The following is a 14,807-nucleotide window of genomic DNA, read 5'->3' on the forward strand; positions in this document are numbered from 1 at the left end:
ACCTCCTTCAATAAGGATTCCATTATCTTTCTTACCACCGATGTTAAGCTGACAGGTCTATAGCTCCCTGGGCTTGTTCTATCTCGCTTTTTAAATATAGGTATAACATTAGCTATCCTCCAGTCCTCTGGCACTATTCCCTTTTCTAATGAGTTATTATATATGTGTAATAGTTACATCTTAGCCAGCAGTTATATCTTAGCCTGCCTGTGTCTGGTATATGTTTCTAATACTGCCTATTAGGAAACCTAATAATGCCATGTTCTCATTTCCTTAGTTCAACTTTCCAAACCTTGGGCAATTGAGAAAGGAACTTTCAATCTAACACTGTGTGAAGTTGATGGGCAGAAATCCAGTTGTTATGCAAAGCCCAAGGACAGAATGTTATCTCAAAGAGGCACTGAATTCAATGAAGCATTGTGTCTAAATACTCGCGACATGCAAAGAATACCAAGCAATCCATTATTTTGTATGTCGTTTGTACAGGTACCCTGGTACGAAGAAAGAGGAAGGGGTTAATTCCGGGCATGAAGAGAACTCCTCTCGCCTAACTTTATATTATAACGGGGTCCAATTTCCAGGATAAGTAAAAGGTTTGGCCAATATTGAATTCTGCAGATATTCACATGGGTCTTTCATTTTAATCTCCCACAACACAGCTCAGGAACCCATCCCACTTCTGTGAAGTTACGTTGCAGCCAAATTCGGTGCCCGGATGGAGAAAGAAAAAANTAAGAAGAATTTGATCACTCAATGCATGACTGTTTGTGGGACACTGCTGTGCGCAATTGACTGCCGCATTTCGCCCACAAGATATACGGTCAATTCACTTTACAGTATATTCTGTGAAGTGCGTTGAGACGTCTTGAAGATGTGATAAGGCGTTATATCAAATGCAAGGATTATTATTATAATAGTGCCTCTGTTATCTCTTCCCTCAATTTTGTTTAATATACGCGGATGCAATCCATCTGGACCAGGTGTTTTATCCTCTCTGAGTTTTCTTAGTTTTTCTATTATATCTCCCCTTTATACCTTAAATGTATTTATATTATTTTCGATCTCTTCTACTGTCATGTCCACCTGATCCGTCTCCCTGGTGAGTACTGAAGCAAAGTAATTATTTAATAATTTTGCCATTTCGCTGTCGCAGCCTGTGAATTTATCTTGTCCATCCCTTAGTGGCCCAATTTCTATTTTTCTTTTGTTATTTATGTCTGTAGAATATTTTACTATTTCTTTTTATATTCCTTGTTAACTTAATTTCATAATTCCTCTTTGACTTCCTAATTGTTTTTTNGACTATTTTCCTGACCTCTTCGTATTCTTTTTTGTCATGCTCTCCCTTATTGTTTACGTACTTAGTGAACGCCTCTTTCCTGAGTCTCAACTTTGCCCTTATGTCTTTATTCATCCATGGTGTCTCATTATTATTTTAGCTTTGTCTTGCTTTTTAGCAGAATATATTTCTCCTGGACTCTATTGATCACTATTTTAAATGTTTCCCACTGCTGCTCTATCTCTTTGTTTGCCAATATTGTTTTCCAATTTATTTTCTCAAGTTCCGTTCTCATCCCCTCAAAATCAGCTTTTTTTCCAATCTATTACCCTGGTCTTTGTCATACTCATCTCCTACTCAATTTTTATCTTAAACCTTATTAAGTTATGATCACTATTGCCTAGATGTTCCCCTAGGATAGTGAAAGAAAAACACAAGCCCTCAATTTCTATCATGCCCTCATAACAATTCTTTTCAAATACTTTATTCCAGAGCATGTCAAACATGGGAAGGAAAATTGTTTGTATTCCTTCAAGTGATTTTATGATTCACCAAAGAAAGTGAGCAATACAAATTGTGTAGGAAGACAAAACCTTGACTCACCTGCCACATTGACTTTTTCAGAGTTGCCTGAGCTGGGACTTACAGTTGTAATATTGGTAGAATTCACTCCTGTCCCATTTGATACAAGATTGTCAACTTTAGATTCCAATTTTCCAAGGCGTTGCAAAATGCTGTCAAGGAGTACAGCCAGTGTTTTTTTCAAATCTGTTAAAATATTATTTCAATTAAACTATTGCATTCCTCATTCAATGTTTACAATCTTGTTAAAGACAGCACAAATACAATGGATAACAAGGATATTATATTGGTATAACATGTATAAATGTGGTTTGTAAGATCAGGATTTAACCACAAAATAAAAAATAGACCCTGAGTAATAATAGACAGGTTTTTTTTAAACAAATGAAGACACTTATGAAGAGTGGGAAGTTGGGGAGAGGGGGGAGTTGGGGAGAGAGAGGTCACACTTCTCACTCCCCCTCAATCTCTCTGCTCTGCCTCTCTCAATCACCTTCTCAGTTGCTTTTTCTCTTTCTCTCTCCCTTTCTTTCCTCTCACACACATACACTTTCTCCTCTCCATCCCTCTCTCCTCTCTCAGGACGTTCACCGGGGGTGGAGGGAGAGGAAGTTGGAATGGTCTTGACCCGAATTAAAGCCTCAGACGGCCACTGGTGACCCGCATGCCACCGGTTGGACCACACTGGTCGAAGATAACACTCAATTATTGGGAAATGGAGACATACAGCATTCTTGGAGGTAACCACTCTCGATAATATCTGTCTCCCTGTTCAGGTGAATGTTAATGATTATATGACATTATTCAAAAGAGAAAGGAATTTCTCCTTGTATTCTGGACAACAATCCTCCAAACAAATTGGTCGTTCATCTGACCATTTGTGGAACTCTTGCTGATAAAAACAGCTTCTGTATTTGGCTATAAACGTACTAACTTTATAGCAATAACCTGTGAAGTGTCTGAAGAAACCTCAACGTGATTAAATACTATTAATATTTTAGGTTTTGTTGTTTGCATGTCACTGGATTTTAGCTTTTTTTAAAAAAACTTTTAAAAATGCTTCAGTTACTGATTTTTCTGCTGCAATAAAAATAGTTAAGATTAATTTCTACTGGATTTTTTTTAAAAAAAGATGGCTGGTAAGTAATTAAATCACAATGAATTAAAAATCTTATCAAAAAGGTAAAGTGGAAGGCAGTTAAGACGGACACATCGAAAATACCATTTTGAAATACCGTTTTGCCCACAAAATATAATCAATTCACTTTACAATATATTCTGTGAAGCGCTTTGAGATGTCTCGAAGAAGTGATAAGGCACTATATCAAATGCAAATATTATTTCCGTCCAACAAAGGAGCCCCGCCAATGCTGCATATGTAATAATGTTGTTTCACTTGAAGCAATGTTAACTAATTAGTCAAAGTTAAAATACTCACAGAATTCAGTAAAATATATTTGCCTTTGTTTGGCTGGAAAATAAAGTGCAGCACATTCCCACCCAGCAGAGGAGCGGCTTGGGGCTTCCTCCCTCCCATTGCTGTTCCCATGGATGGGAAGGGGACCAATTAGCGGTGGTGTTGATTGACAGCTTGTGAATGGATGGATACTTGACACATTCACAAACTGCTCAACTGTCAATCAAACTCCATTTCCCTCCCTTGTTCTTCCCTGTTCCTCCCTGGCCTCTTCACTGATTGGCAGCCCACCTCCAGCCGCTTGTGAATGGCTGGAGTCTGCTGTCAATCGCAATTTGACCCCTCCCATCTACACCCAGGAGACTCATGTGGCTGAATGCAGCCCCTGGACACACAGAAAGCACGAGAAAGTACATTCAGCAACCACCAGGGTGACATTTTGCCTGGAGTAACTGAATATTCATCCGAATCAACCAACATATTTAAAACAGGTAAGAACACAAATGATTCGGGGCTGGGGGTTTTGTTTGATTTACCCAACGTTCGGGGTTAACCGGCGTACGGCAAAAGTGGATTCCACTGTATATCCGGGGCTCACTTTGTGAAATAGCATCATCATCAGATATTTCAGAAACTGGGATCACAGCATTTCCGATCAAGCAAGTTTAACTTACCATATGCAGTCATTGTACCAACATACGGCCCATCTGCTACATTTTGGTTTTCTTCTGCTAATGCTTTGATGTATCGTTTACTAAGATCTAGAATCTGCTCTCGAAGTATAATACTACTTTCATGTTGGGTCTGTTGCTGAATGGTGAAATGAAGAAGCATCATACCCCATATGAAGCCAAAGGTTACCAAAAATAATCCCAGTTTTTGTGAAGATAACTTCCATGGATTAAAGATCGCCATGGTTTTCAGCAGGAAAGTTATGCTACAATGAAATGCATAGAAATAAAGTACATGATCCCATAGTTTAATATATCCTTGTTGATCTCTTCATCTCAGCAGCCTTGAAACTGTCCATCTTGTAGGAAAAACATTTTCGGTTAGGCAGCCAAGTTATATCAGCATTACTTGTACCCATTCTAGAGAAAGAGAATAAAAGAGAAGCTGTTAATCATTATTGCACATGTAACAGATTATTTTTAGAAGGCTGATCAACACTTTACAACTTCAGCATGTAAAAAGTGGTCACACTATAAAAGGTGGTTACACTATATCACCTTTAGACTTTTAGAATTTGGGCTAATTCTAACCTTGAGCAAGAAAACCCATCAGAAGAATTGTTACAACTTACTCCCATATAGAGTACCCTCAGACAACTTGAGTCAGTTCTAATTAAACCATTTCTCAGGCTACTGGAACCTGAGACATTGCTGGTCCCAGCAATATCAAATTAGCATCGCTGACCTGTTATGTCTGAACTAGAAGCCAGTTACCTTGTCAACCATCCCAGAAACAACCTTTATGTTACACAAGTACAAACAAAGCTTTTTTTTTATCCCACCCTGGAGAAATTTACTAAAATTTACTAAATAAATATTAGACCTTGAGAATGCAAGTGGCAAATAGAAAATGTTTCTGCCACTGCAAAAAGTGATTGTTCTTTTCAATACGCTTTTTTTAAAAAAAAAGTTGATTTAGTTAAACTGCGAAGAAAGAAGGCACAGACAGAGAAGTACAAAATGTATTACTTCTCAAAGAATTTTTAGTCAGAACTTCCTGCTACTTTACTTTTTGTGAACGAGCAATACAAATTTAAGTCATGCTGATAAATTTCATATATGCATAGAATGTAAAACTACTTTCCCCACAAGAATTCACAACTACTGAAATATTCTTAAGTGTAAAAATATTGAAATAAAGTATATGGAAATAAAGATGTGGAGTCCTGAAGCTTAGTGGTTAGAGCACTCCCCTCGCAAGCGAGAGAATCTGAACTAGATTCTCGACAGGACAAAACATTGAGCAAGTTTCCTTACTCCACATGTCTCTGTTTGCCTAGCAGTAAATAGGAACCAGGTTGTTAGCCTTTTCACGTCTTCTAGATGTCTCAAAGCGCTTCACAGATTACACTGTAAAGTATATAAATGTACCACCTTTGACTTCAGCAGAAATAATGGAGGTAAATTAATTTTACATTCGGTACCAGTTTTCAGGCAGTCAGTAGGGGAATGCTGAAATGCATCACAATCTGGGATCCCTGCAGATATCTTGTCAATTTCATCAAATTTCATCTAACCCTGTATAACCTACTGTGCTGAGTAACTAAGCTAGAATTGACAATTCATCGTCCATGAATGTGAATATCGGCAGAGAATTTCATTCAAATCCAGATAAAATGTGACATCCACCACTTTTAATAAATAAAAGTCAGTGGTTTAAAGGAATAATATTGTTCATTGTGGCCCTCAATAAGTTAAAAAAACCAAATAGATTTTTTGGAAATACTCAAATGTGTAATTTCTTCCATTTAAAAAACACCCCAGCTACACAGAAGGAGAGATTGAAAACTCAATCTAAGAAGCAGAAAGAAAGATAAGACTTCTACATAGTAGAGCACACTATGTAGCATAAATAAAACCCACACAACATTTGGGTTATTCACATTATTTTCACAAAAAATTTAAAATCTTCATTTATTTCCTCCTCCCCGTTTCAATTATAAGCCTTAACTTACTACACACAAATACAGTATTCCTATATTTTTACTTCCGACATACATTACTAGTCTATTCAGGTTTTCTTCTCTTCAAGTATAATACTAAAATGTTCATACATATCACATCCTCCAGATTAATTGATAATTTACCTCATGGCTGTTTGTGGGGCCCTCGTTGGTGCAAATGGCTTTGATGCGTTAACCTACAAAAATATTCACTACACTTGACAGTAATTAACTGTTTGAGACTTCAGGATGTCATGATACTATAAAATGCAAGTTATTACTTTCATATTTGTACTACAATATTGTATTTCACCTAAAACAACACTGGAGCAAATAGGTTTTCACGCATTAAAGGGGTTGCTTAATTTTTTGACAAATATTTCTTGTATAATGAAAACTGGATTTTTAATACACTGGAGAACAAGAACCTGTTATTAGGAACTTGAAATTATAACCTTCAAAATATGTACAAAACACCTTTTTTTTACAACGATCTTCCAATGGTTTGGTAAACAGCTGGGTGACAAAGGTATTGACTTGAATGGTCCCAGATTCAATACCCAATTGATGGCTTCATATGTACTCTCATGGATGAGGTGAGCCAGGCATGTGTCTATGAAGATCTGCCTTGTCATGTGCAAGACTGAATCTATGCTAAATACAGCTAATTGCTTTCATGTTAGACTACATTGGCCACAACAATGTCAATACAGCTGCTCAAGCTAACTTAACAAGAATAAGGTGTTTTCACAAACCAAAGCTCGCTTCTTTGCCAATCTATAGAAACAAAAGAGGTCCACAAAAGACCACAAACCATTGTAAAGATACATCCAAGAATCTTTGAATTCATGTTTTTTTCATGTTTTCTTTAACTTTTGTAACCAAAAGTACTGTTCATAAACACTTAGGTACCTGCATTGAAGTGATTTTACAGTAGTATACTCATACTGCAAGAAATCACCAATGATATTTTTACAGTCAAATATGTAGCACTACTTAATCAATTACTGGTTTACTCGGGTTTTTTCTTTCAAAGTATAATACTAAAATGTTCATACGTGTCATATCCTCCAAATTAATTGATAATTTACTATATGGCTGTTGGTGGGACTCTTGTTGGTGTAAATGGCTTTGACACGTTAACCTCCAAAAATATTCACTACACTTGGGAGCCACATCCGTGCAATGACCCCCTCTGCTTTCCCCACCTCCGCCATTGCCTCACTCATGCGTTCATCACATCTAGACTTGACTACACAAACTCCCTGCTTGTTGGCCTTCCCAACTCTTCTCTCCACAAGTTGCAGATCGTGTCCTCTCCCGTGTCAGACTCCGTGACTCTATCTGTCACCCCTAGCCTCACCCGGCTCCACCGTCTCCCCATCTCCCAGAGGACTGAGTTTAAAATCCTCATCCTCACCTTCAACGTCCTCCATGGCCTTGCTCCTTCCTACCTCAGTGACCTGCTAACCCCATATCAGCCTGTCCGTTCCCTCCGCTCATCTCCGCGACACCCGCACACCCCCCCCACGGTCCTTCAGCCTCTCTGCCCCTACCCTTTAGAATTCCACAACAACAACAATTATATTTGTTTAGCGGTTTTCACGTCCTAAGGTGCTGGACAGTCGGGGATCCGCACCCCAACTGGTGGTTGGGATCAGGAGGGGTGGAGAGTAGGAGGGTGACTGAAGGAACGGTCAAAGAGGAGGATCTTGAGAGGTCTTGAAGGAGGCACGGGTGGGGCCGAGGCGAAGGGCCTGTGAGATGGAGTTCCAGAGGATGGGGGCAGAGAAGCTGAAGGCCCGCCTGCTAATGGTGGGTTGGGCAAGGCGGGGAACATGAAGCAGGCCGGAGCTAGGACCCTATGGAGCCATATTTAATATTGTACATAAAAAAAACTTCTCAGTATGGACACAAACACCTCAATCCAACTTCAAGATTTCCTCACTATTCAAAAACAACTCAAGCAAAGGGTTTAAAACTATTAAGCTTTAGCCTTTGATGTCCTACTATACAACAACAACTAAGGTTCCCTCAATACGCAAGATAATCACGTGCAACTATTCTTATGTTGCACTTAAGGAAGGAGAAAAATTTAAGTTTCTATAAAACACTAACAATTTATTGTATTGAGCAACCTTAGAGGGCATAATAAACCAATAGAATAAAGTACACAACCTTTCTGTTGCTGTTAAAATAATTTTAGCCCCTGAGCAGCCTTCCATCTCATGCTGACACAATAAAATCTGCACCTCTCTCATACACAGACAAATCATTGCTGCTTGAAGGATAACACAAGCAAGTAAAGAATTGGGTTGGGGTGAGAAAACAAGGTCGTTTCATAAACCTTCTCTGAAAACAAATGTACACAGGAAGAATGGGTTGGGGGAAATCGTAAAGTATCACATACTTGTAGCCAGTGAAACGATTACCTTTATCGAGAAAGTAATTTAATTTCGGCTTACATTTCAAGGGAAGGTGATTGCAATAAATCACGGGGACCGTTAACCAAAAGTTAAGTGCAGAACTGTACCGCATAAAGTCAGTTTTTCGGTACTTTTCGTTGGTTCCGTGCAGGTTACTCAATATATGTGGGGAATACTGAGCAACTGCTCCAGAGCCTCTTTTATAAACCAAACAGCGCTCGCACTGAGACCTCAAAGTGGAGTGAGAGGAGATAGGAGGAGAGTGTGAGAGAAGATAAAGTGTGGGGTGGGGGGCGCAGGTGAGAAGATGAGTGTGAGTATGACAAAGATAGAGGAGGGAGAGTGAGAGGTGGGAGGAGTGAGAGAAAGGTGATAGGAGTGAGAGGGAAAGGGGGGAGAGAGAGAAGGGGGGGAGAGAGGGAAGGGGGGAGAGAAAGGGGGAAGGGGGGAGAGAAAGGGGAAGGGGGGGAGAGAGAGGGGAGAGAGAGGGGGAGAGAGAGAAGGGGGGAGAGGGAAGGGGGGAGAGAAAGGGGGAAGGGGGGGAGGGGAAGGGGGGGAGAGAGAGAGAAGGGGGGAGAGAGGGAAGGGGGAGAGAAAGGGGGAGAGAGAAAGGGGGAAGGGGGGAGAGAAAAGGGGGAAGGGGGTGAAAGAGAGAGGGGAGGGGGAGAGAAGGGGAGGGGGGGAAGAGAAGGGGAGGGGGGGAAGAGAAGGGGAGGGGGGGGAAGAGAAGGGGATAGGGGGGAGGAAGAGAGGGGGGGAGGGAGGGAAGGGTGAGAGAGAAAGGGAAGGGGGGGGGGGGGGCTGAGAGAAGGGGGGGAGGGGGAACGGAAGAAAGGAGATCACAATCAGTCGGTCAAGAAAGTGCCTGTGTCTCAGCTCCAATGTCTGGGCGCCCTTCCTCCACCACAAGTGAAGGGTAGAGGACGGAAGGTGGTGGTGGGGATGGTATCTCACTACAGAATCCCCCCCCCACACACACACACACACAAAGCCTCCGAGCAGATGAAACCAACCGCCGGTCGATTCCAAACAATCGCTCGCCCCCCCTCCCCTCCCCCCCCACACACACACATATTTTACGAACAATAACACCGCCGCTCACCTTATAACCCGGCGTTTCACGGTTACCCACTTCTTTCTCATCAACCTCCTCCTCCTCCTCCTCCTCCTCCAACGCCACCGCTCGCCGAGCCGCTCACTTTCATGTTTGAAACAGTAAGAGAGTGTGTGTGTGTGTGTAGTAGTAGTGGAAGATGCCAGAAGGAAACGAAGAAGGAGGTGGGGGGGGGGGGGTGAAGGAAAACAGACAGACAGAGGGACCGGCGGCTGCTGTCACTCAGGCCGTCAGTGAGTGAGTGTGAGGAGCACCGCCACCCGCGGGGTCCTCGCCTCCTGTCTTCGTCCTTTAGCTCTCTCGCGACCTGCCTGCGTCAATTTTGATCCGGCGACTCACACACTCCGGCCGGCGGGCGGGCGGGCGGGAGAGAGGGCGCACGCGCGCGCGCACACACACACACAGAGAGAACGCGACGCTCGCGCTCAACCGCCGCCGCGTCCGCTCTCAGGGCGAGTGGTACCGCCACCTGCCGCCGGCTCCCCCTCATCCCAACCCGCCGCCGCCGCCATAAAGTCACTGAAAACTCCTGAGGAGTCCACAGGTCATACATAATCAGCGTCCTTTACGTGTGATGCGGCGACCTCCACGTCGGCAGGACGGCCTGTGCGAGCTCTGTCGCCAGTCTTTATGAAACACTGGTGAGGCCTCAGCTGGAGACTGTTCAGCTCTGGGCACTGCACTTTAAGAGGATGTCAAGGCATCGGAGAGGCTGCACAGGAGGTTTACCAGGACGGTACCAGGAATGAGGGACTTCAGTTATGAGGAGAGGTTAGAGAAGCTGGGGTTATTCTCCTTGGAGCAGAGAAGATTAAGAGGAGACTTAATAGAAGTTTTCAAAATTATGAGGGGATTCGATAGGGTGAACAAGGAGAGGCTATTTCCGCTGGCGGGTGGGTCGGTAACCCGAGGACACCGATTTAAAATAGTTGTTAAGGTGAGGAGAATTTTTTNCACACAGCGAGTTGTTCGGATCTGGAATGCATCGCCTGAAAGGCTGGTGGAAGCCGATTCCATAACTTCTCTTTTAAGAGAGAAGTAGCTAATTATTTGGGGAGGACAAGTTTGCAGAGCTATGGGGAGAGAGCGGGGGAGTGGGATTAGTTGGTAGCTCTTTTCAAAGAGCCGGCACAGACACGATGGGCCGAATGGCCTCCTTCTGTGCTGTATAATTCAATGATTGTTTTGTTGCCCTGAGCGTAAAAAAACAGCTTTGGGCAGTTGGCTAATTTTTTTAATTTTAATGTAAACCTGCAAAACATTTTGCCCCCTTCCCTTCCACCCATCACAGTTTCTTGCAGTTTCAAAACCACTAACCTAAATTGGCCACTCTGCTACACACATGACTTTTGGGCTAGTATTTTTGTTTGACTTTGGGCTACAAACAAATTTTAAAAGGCAGGATGAAACCTTGGGCAAGTTTCTTTACTCCACACACCTGATAATAATAAACAAAAAAACAATAATAAATTGGTCATTTCAATCCACCACTGTTTGTGGGACACTGCGGTGCGCAATTGGCTGCCACATTTTACCCACAAATATACAGTCAATTCACTTTACAGTCTATTCTATGAAGTGCTTTGAGGCGTCTTGAAGAAGTGAAAAGTGTTATATCAAATGCAAGGATTATTATTATTATTTCTGCCAACCTTGCCTGTCGGTCCTCCCTTCAGCTCAACGAGTGAACAAAGGCTCCTGACGAACTACAGTTAGTATCATAATAATCATCTTTTGCTTTGTTTGATTGACTGTATTGTGTATTGACTGTAAAATACACAGTCAATTCACTTTATAATATATTCTGTGAAGTGCTTTGAGACGTCTCAAAGACATGATAAGGCACTGTATCAAATGCAAGGATTATTATTATTATATGTTTGGTGCAGCGACTTCCACATCGAAGGGATAATCTGTCAAAGTGCTTCACATGATATACTGTAATGACCTAAGCACTCTGAGACAGAAAAGTCTTCTCTTTTCCACAGCAGCAGTTTCTGTATTGAAGAGCTTCCTGTTTTACTACATCTTCAGTAATCTTCCCTTCCCCCACTAGCCCCTATCCCTCCCCATCTCAAAACCAACCTCCCAAATCGGGTGCAAACCCTCGACTTGTTCTCCAGACAGGAAAGGTGCTATATAAATGCAATTTGGTGCTGTTATTGTTTTGTTCTGTTATAGCTTAAACCTTTTTTTTGCAAAATAACAGTGCACTGTCAAAAGCTTAATGAATCAAAATATTATATTCCCTTATGCAGTCATTTGTTGTTGTGTTCAATTGTGACATGCATGCAAGTCAAGCAGGGGAAATTTAATTAACAAGCACTGTAAACGTATTTTCCTAGTTCTAAACTGACTATGGGGTCTACTTTGCAACAGCCAGATTCAAAATGTTAATTGTGACTTCTGGTTTGCTACTAAACAAAGCCATTTAATTTGAAAGATTTGCAAAATGATTAATTGGATCTCTCAAAAGCTGTCAAAGTGTTAAAAAGACTGAAGCGCAATCTGGCCAGTGATTTTGTACTCTTGAGAATTGGGGAGAATTTTTTCCTGGATCAAAACGTAGACTTTGTTTCCTGAAGTTTCAGTATTTGGGGCGTTTCTATGGTTCTAGAACTTAATTAAGACCGAATTTAAGAATTATCTAAAATGTTCACACTCTGAAATGCTAAGAAAAATCTTAACTCAGTCAGAACTTCTCTTCTCAACAACAAGATTAGATTTGTATAGTGCCTCCCAAGGGGCCCAGAAAGTAATTATTTTTACTTTATGTTCCCAGTAATATTTTTTTAAAAATTTCATTAGGAAGAGTCATGGCTTTAGGGATTTCCATCATTTTTGGAAGTTGTGCAACATTTGTGATCTGCATAAAATAGACCTCAACCATCTCCTGTAAAAGGTAAATAACCCCAGATAAAATATTCAAGTGAATAAAGTTCTATGAAAATTTTCACAAAGGCACAAAACCTCCAACATAGCTCATGCTAAATCCTTAACTTTGTTAACTAATTCAAAAAACTAATGGGCTAAGTATTTGCTTGAAAACACAATTGGAGCTTGTACTAAGGAACACAATGGTTTCTGTGTTGCTGGGGTTGGAGAAAGAGGGAGGAATGAAATCCGTGCAGAGACTTTTGATTTTTAACTATTTTTTCATAATTTATCCTTTTTTAAATCTTTATTTTTGTTACAGTTTTGGATGCAGTTTTTCTTTTAAGTTGCATTGACATACTCTGATGCTCATGTACTCCCTTTGACATTTCCTGGCTGGATACACAGGGATTGTTTAGTGCTTTGAAACTGCAGCTTAATTTTGTCTCCCTATTTCTTTCTGGTAATTGTTGAGAGGGGGATTCTAATTGTTGTGGGGGTTTTTTTGTTGGTAGTTTAATTCTCCCCCATTTTGCTATAAACTTTAATGTCACTCTAGTTTACTTTTTTTAATACTTTCCTTCTTTAACTTCCTGTTACTATAAATAATAATAATACTTATTTTTGATATAGTGCCTTTACATTGGGAGGATGTCTCAAAGCACTTCACAAGATTTTATTATAAAATGCAGTGACTTTTTTTTGTTGGGGAACATGGCAGCCAATTTGCGCACAGCAATTTCCCATAACAACAACTACATAGACAATATAAAGGACAAGTCTTAAAAATAACTGAAAAGATTTAAAATGATTATTGTTTATTATTATATAGTATATGTTAACAATGTTATGATTTTCCTAATATGACCAAAAATTAGTGTTGATAAGGGGAAATCTTTTTAATGTTGATGTCTTCCTGTGGTGAAATGTTGATTTGATCATAATAAATAAATAATAATCCTTACACTTGATACAATGACTTACAGTAATGATAATCTTTGCATTTGATGTCGCACCTTTCATGTTGGGAGGACGCACCGCTTCACAGGATTTGCTGTGAAGTGGAGTGGCTGTTTATTTGTAGATGAACACGGCAGGCCTATTATGCCCAGCAACGTCCCACAAACAGCTCTGAAACGAATGACCATTTTTTTTTATTTTGGGGGATTGTTGACCAGGATACTGAGAGAAACTCCGTTCACTTTTCAAAAAGTGCCACGGGATTTTTAATATCCACCTGAACAGGCAGATGAGACCTCGATTTCACATCCCATCCAAAGAACAACATTAATGTAGCTCATCCCCAACCATGCATTGGAGGGTCATCTGAGACTATGTGAGTTCATGTCCTGACTTTGGGCTTGAACACACAATTTTCTGACTCAGAGGCAAGAGTGCTGTCATTAAGCCAGAGTGACATACTAAATTACCTTTGAAAAAATAACATGCATCTCCAAGGTAAGGAGGAATTATTTTAGGCTAGTGTCGAGTTTGCTGTTCAAGCACAAGATCCCAAAGGACAGAGAATCATTTGGGAGCACTTTTAGAATTGCTTAAGCTGAAGCACAAAAAGGCTGAGCAACTGGCTCATTCTGACCCAAATCCAATGAATGAGCCCTTGGAAAATATGCTGGAGTTCTTTAATTCCAATGATGACCTTTTTAAGAAGATAGAGAGATTAATTATTCATTTGATGTGATTAAAACTTATGATTTACACACTGTCTTAATTAACACCAGCAGATACTCAGCACATGATATATCAGGGTGTAGGCATTGCTCTCATTCCCACCAGTCAAGTATTTACCCCAACTCATTATTTTGCAATACAAATGTTCATAATTTCAGTACTCATTTTTTCTTCATTACTATATCAATAGTATTCCTTGCATTTGATGTAGGACTTTACATTCCTCAAACAATTTCTTTACAAAATCTCTATCAGCCTGGACTTGGTGACATAGTCTGTCTCTATTTGCACCCGAGATAATCCATTTCACGTATTCAGCTCTGTGTAAAGTAATTAAACTTAAATTGTCTCCATGTTGTAAAGTTTGTGAATATGTTAAACATAATTAGGGTTCAGTTTATCTTTATACTCTAAAATCTTGAATTTATCTATATGATCTCCCTTGAGTGTTTCCGTCTTCAGTGTGAGCATTTCCAGCTTCCATAGACCCTTATAATTTAGGTATTGAATTGCAACTATATCATCAATTTGATTGTCATTCACATTGCACTCTTCAAAGCCAGGGTGTTCCTACCATAATACGACAACCAGAATTGTAAAGAGTATTCTAACTGCTAATGCTATTAATAATCCTTGCATTTGATTTAGTGCCTATCACGTTATTGAGATGTCTCATAGCGCTTCACAAAATATAGTGTAAAGTGGATTGACTGTGTGTTTTGTGGGTGAAATGCAGCAGCCAGTTGCGCACA

The 14,807-nt window shown here is 40.5% G+C and overlaps 1 protein-coding gene across 1 annotated transcript in view; it reads right to left on the reverse strand.

Moving 5' to 3' along the window:
* The window catches only part of mgat5 (alpha-1,6-mannosylglycoprotein 6-beta-N-acetylglucosaminyltransferase), a 49,436-nt gene extending 39,788 nt beyond the window's left edge, over nucleotides 1-9,648 (reverse strand). The window contains exons 1-3 of the mRNA XM_007896186.2: nucleotides 9,481-9,648; nucleotides 3,953-4,369; nucleotides 1,883-2,047 (exon numbers count right to left, since the gene is read on the reverse strand). Coding sequence (XP_007894377.1) covers nucleotides 1,883-2,047; nucleotides 3,953-4,193 — 406 coding nt within the window. The 5' untranslated portion in view covers nucleotides 4,194-4,369; nucleotides 9,481-9,648. The remainder of the gene's footprint in view (nucleotides 1-1,882; nucleotides 2,048-3,952; nucleotides 4,370-9,480) is intronic.
* Between the last annotated feature and the right edge of the window lie 5,159 nt (nucleotides 9,649-14,807).

Source organism: Callorhinchus milii, unplaced genomic scaffold, assembly GCF_018977255.1.
Source record: "Callorhinchus milii isolate IMCB2004 unplaced genomic scaffold, IMCB_Cmil_1.0 Scaffold6, whole genome shotgun sequence".
Classification (NCBI taxonomy): domain Eukaryota; kingdom Metazoa; phylum Chordata; class Chondrichthyes; order Chimaeriformes; family Callorhinchidae; genus Callorhinchus; species Callorhinchus milii.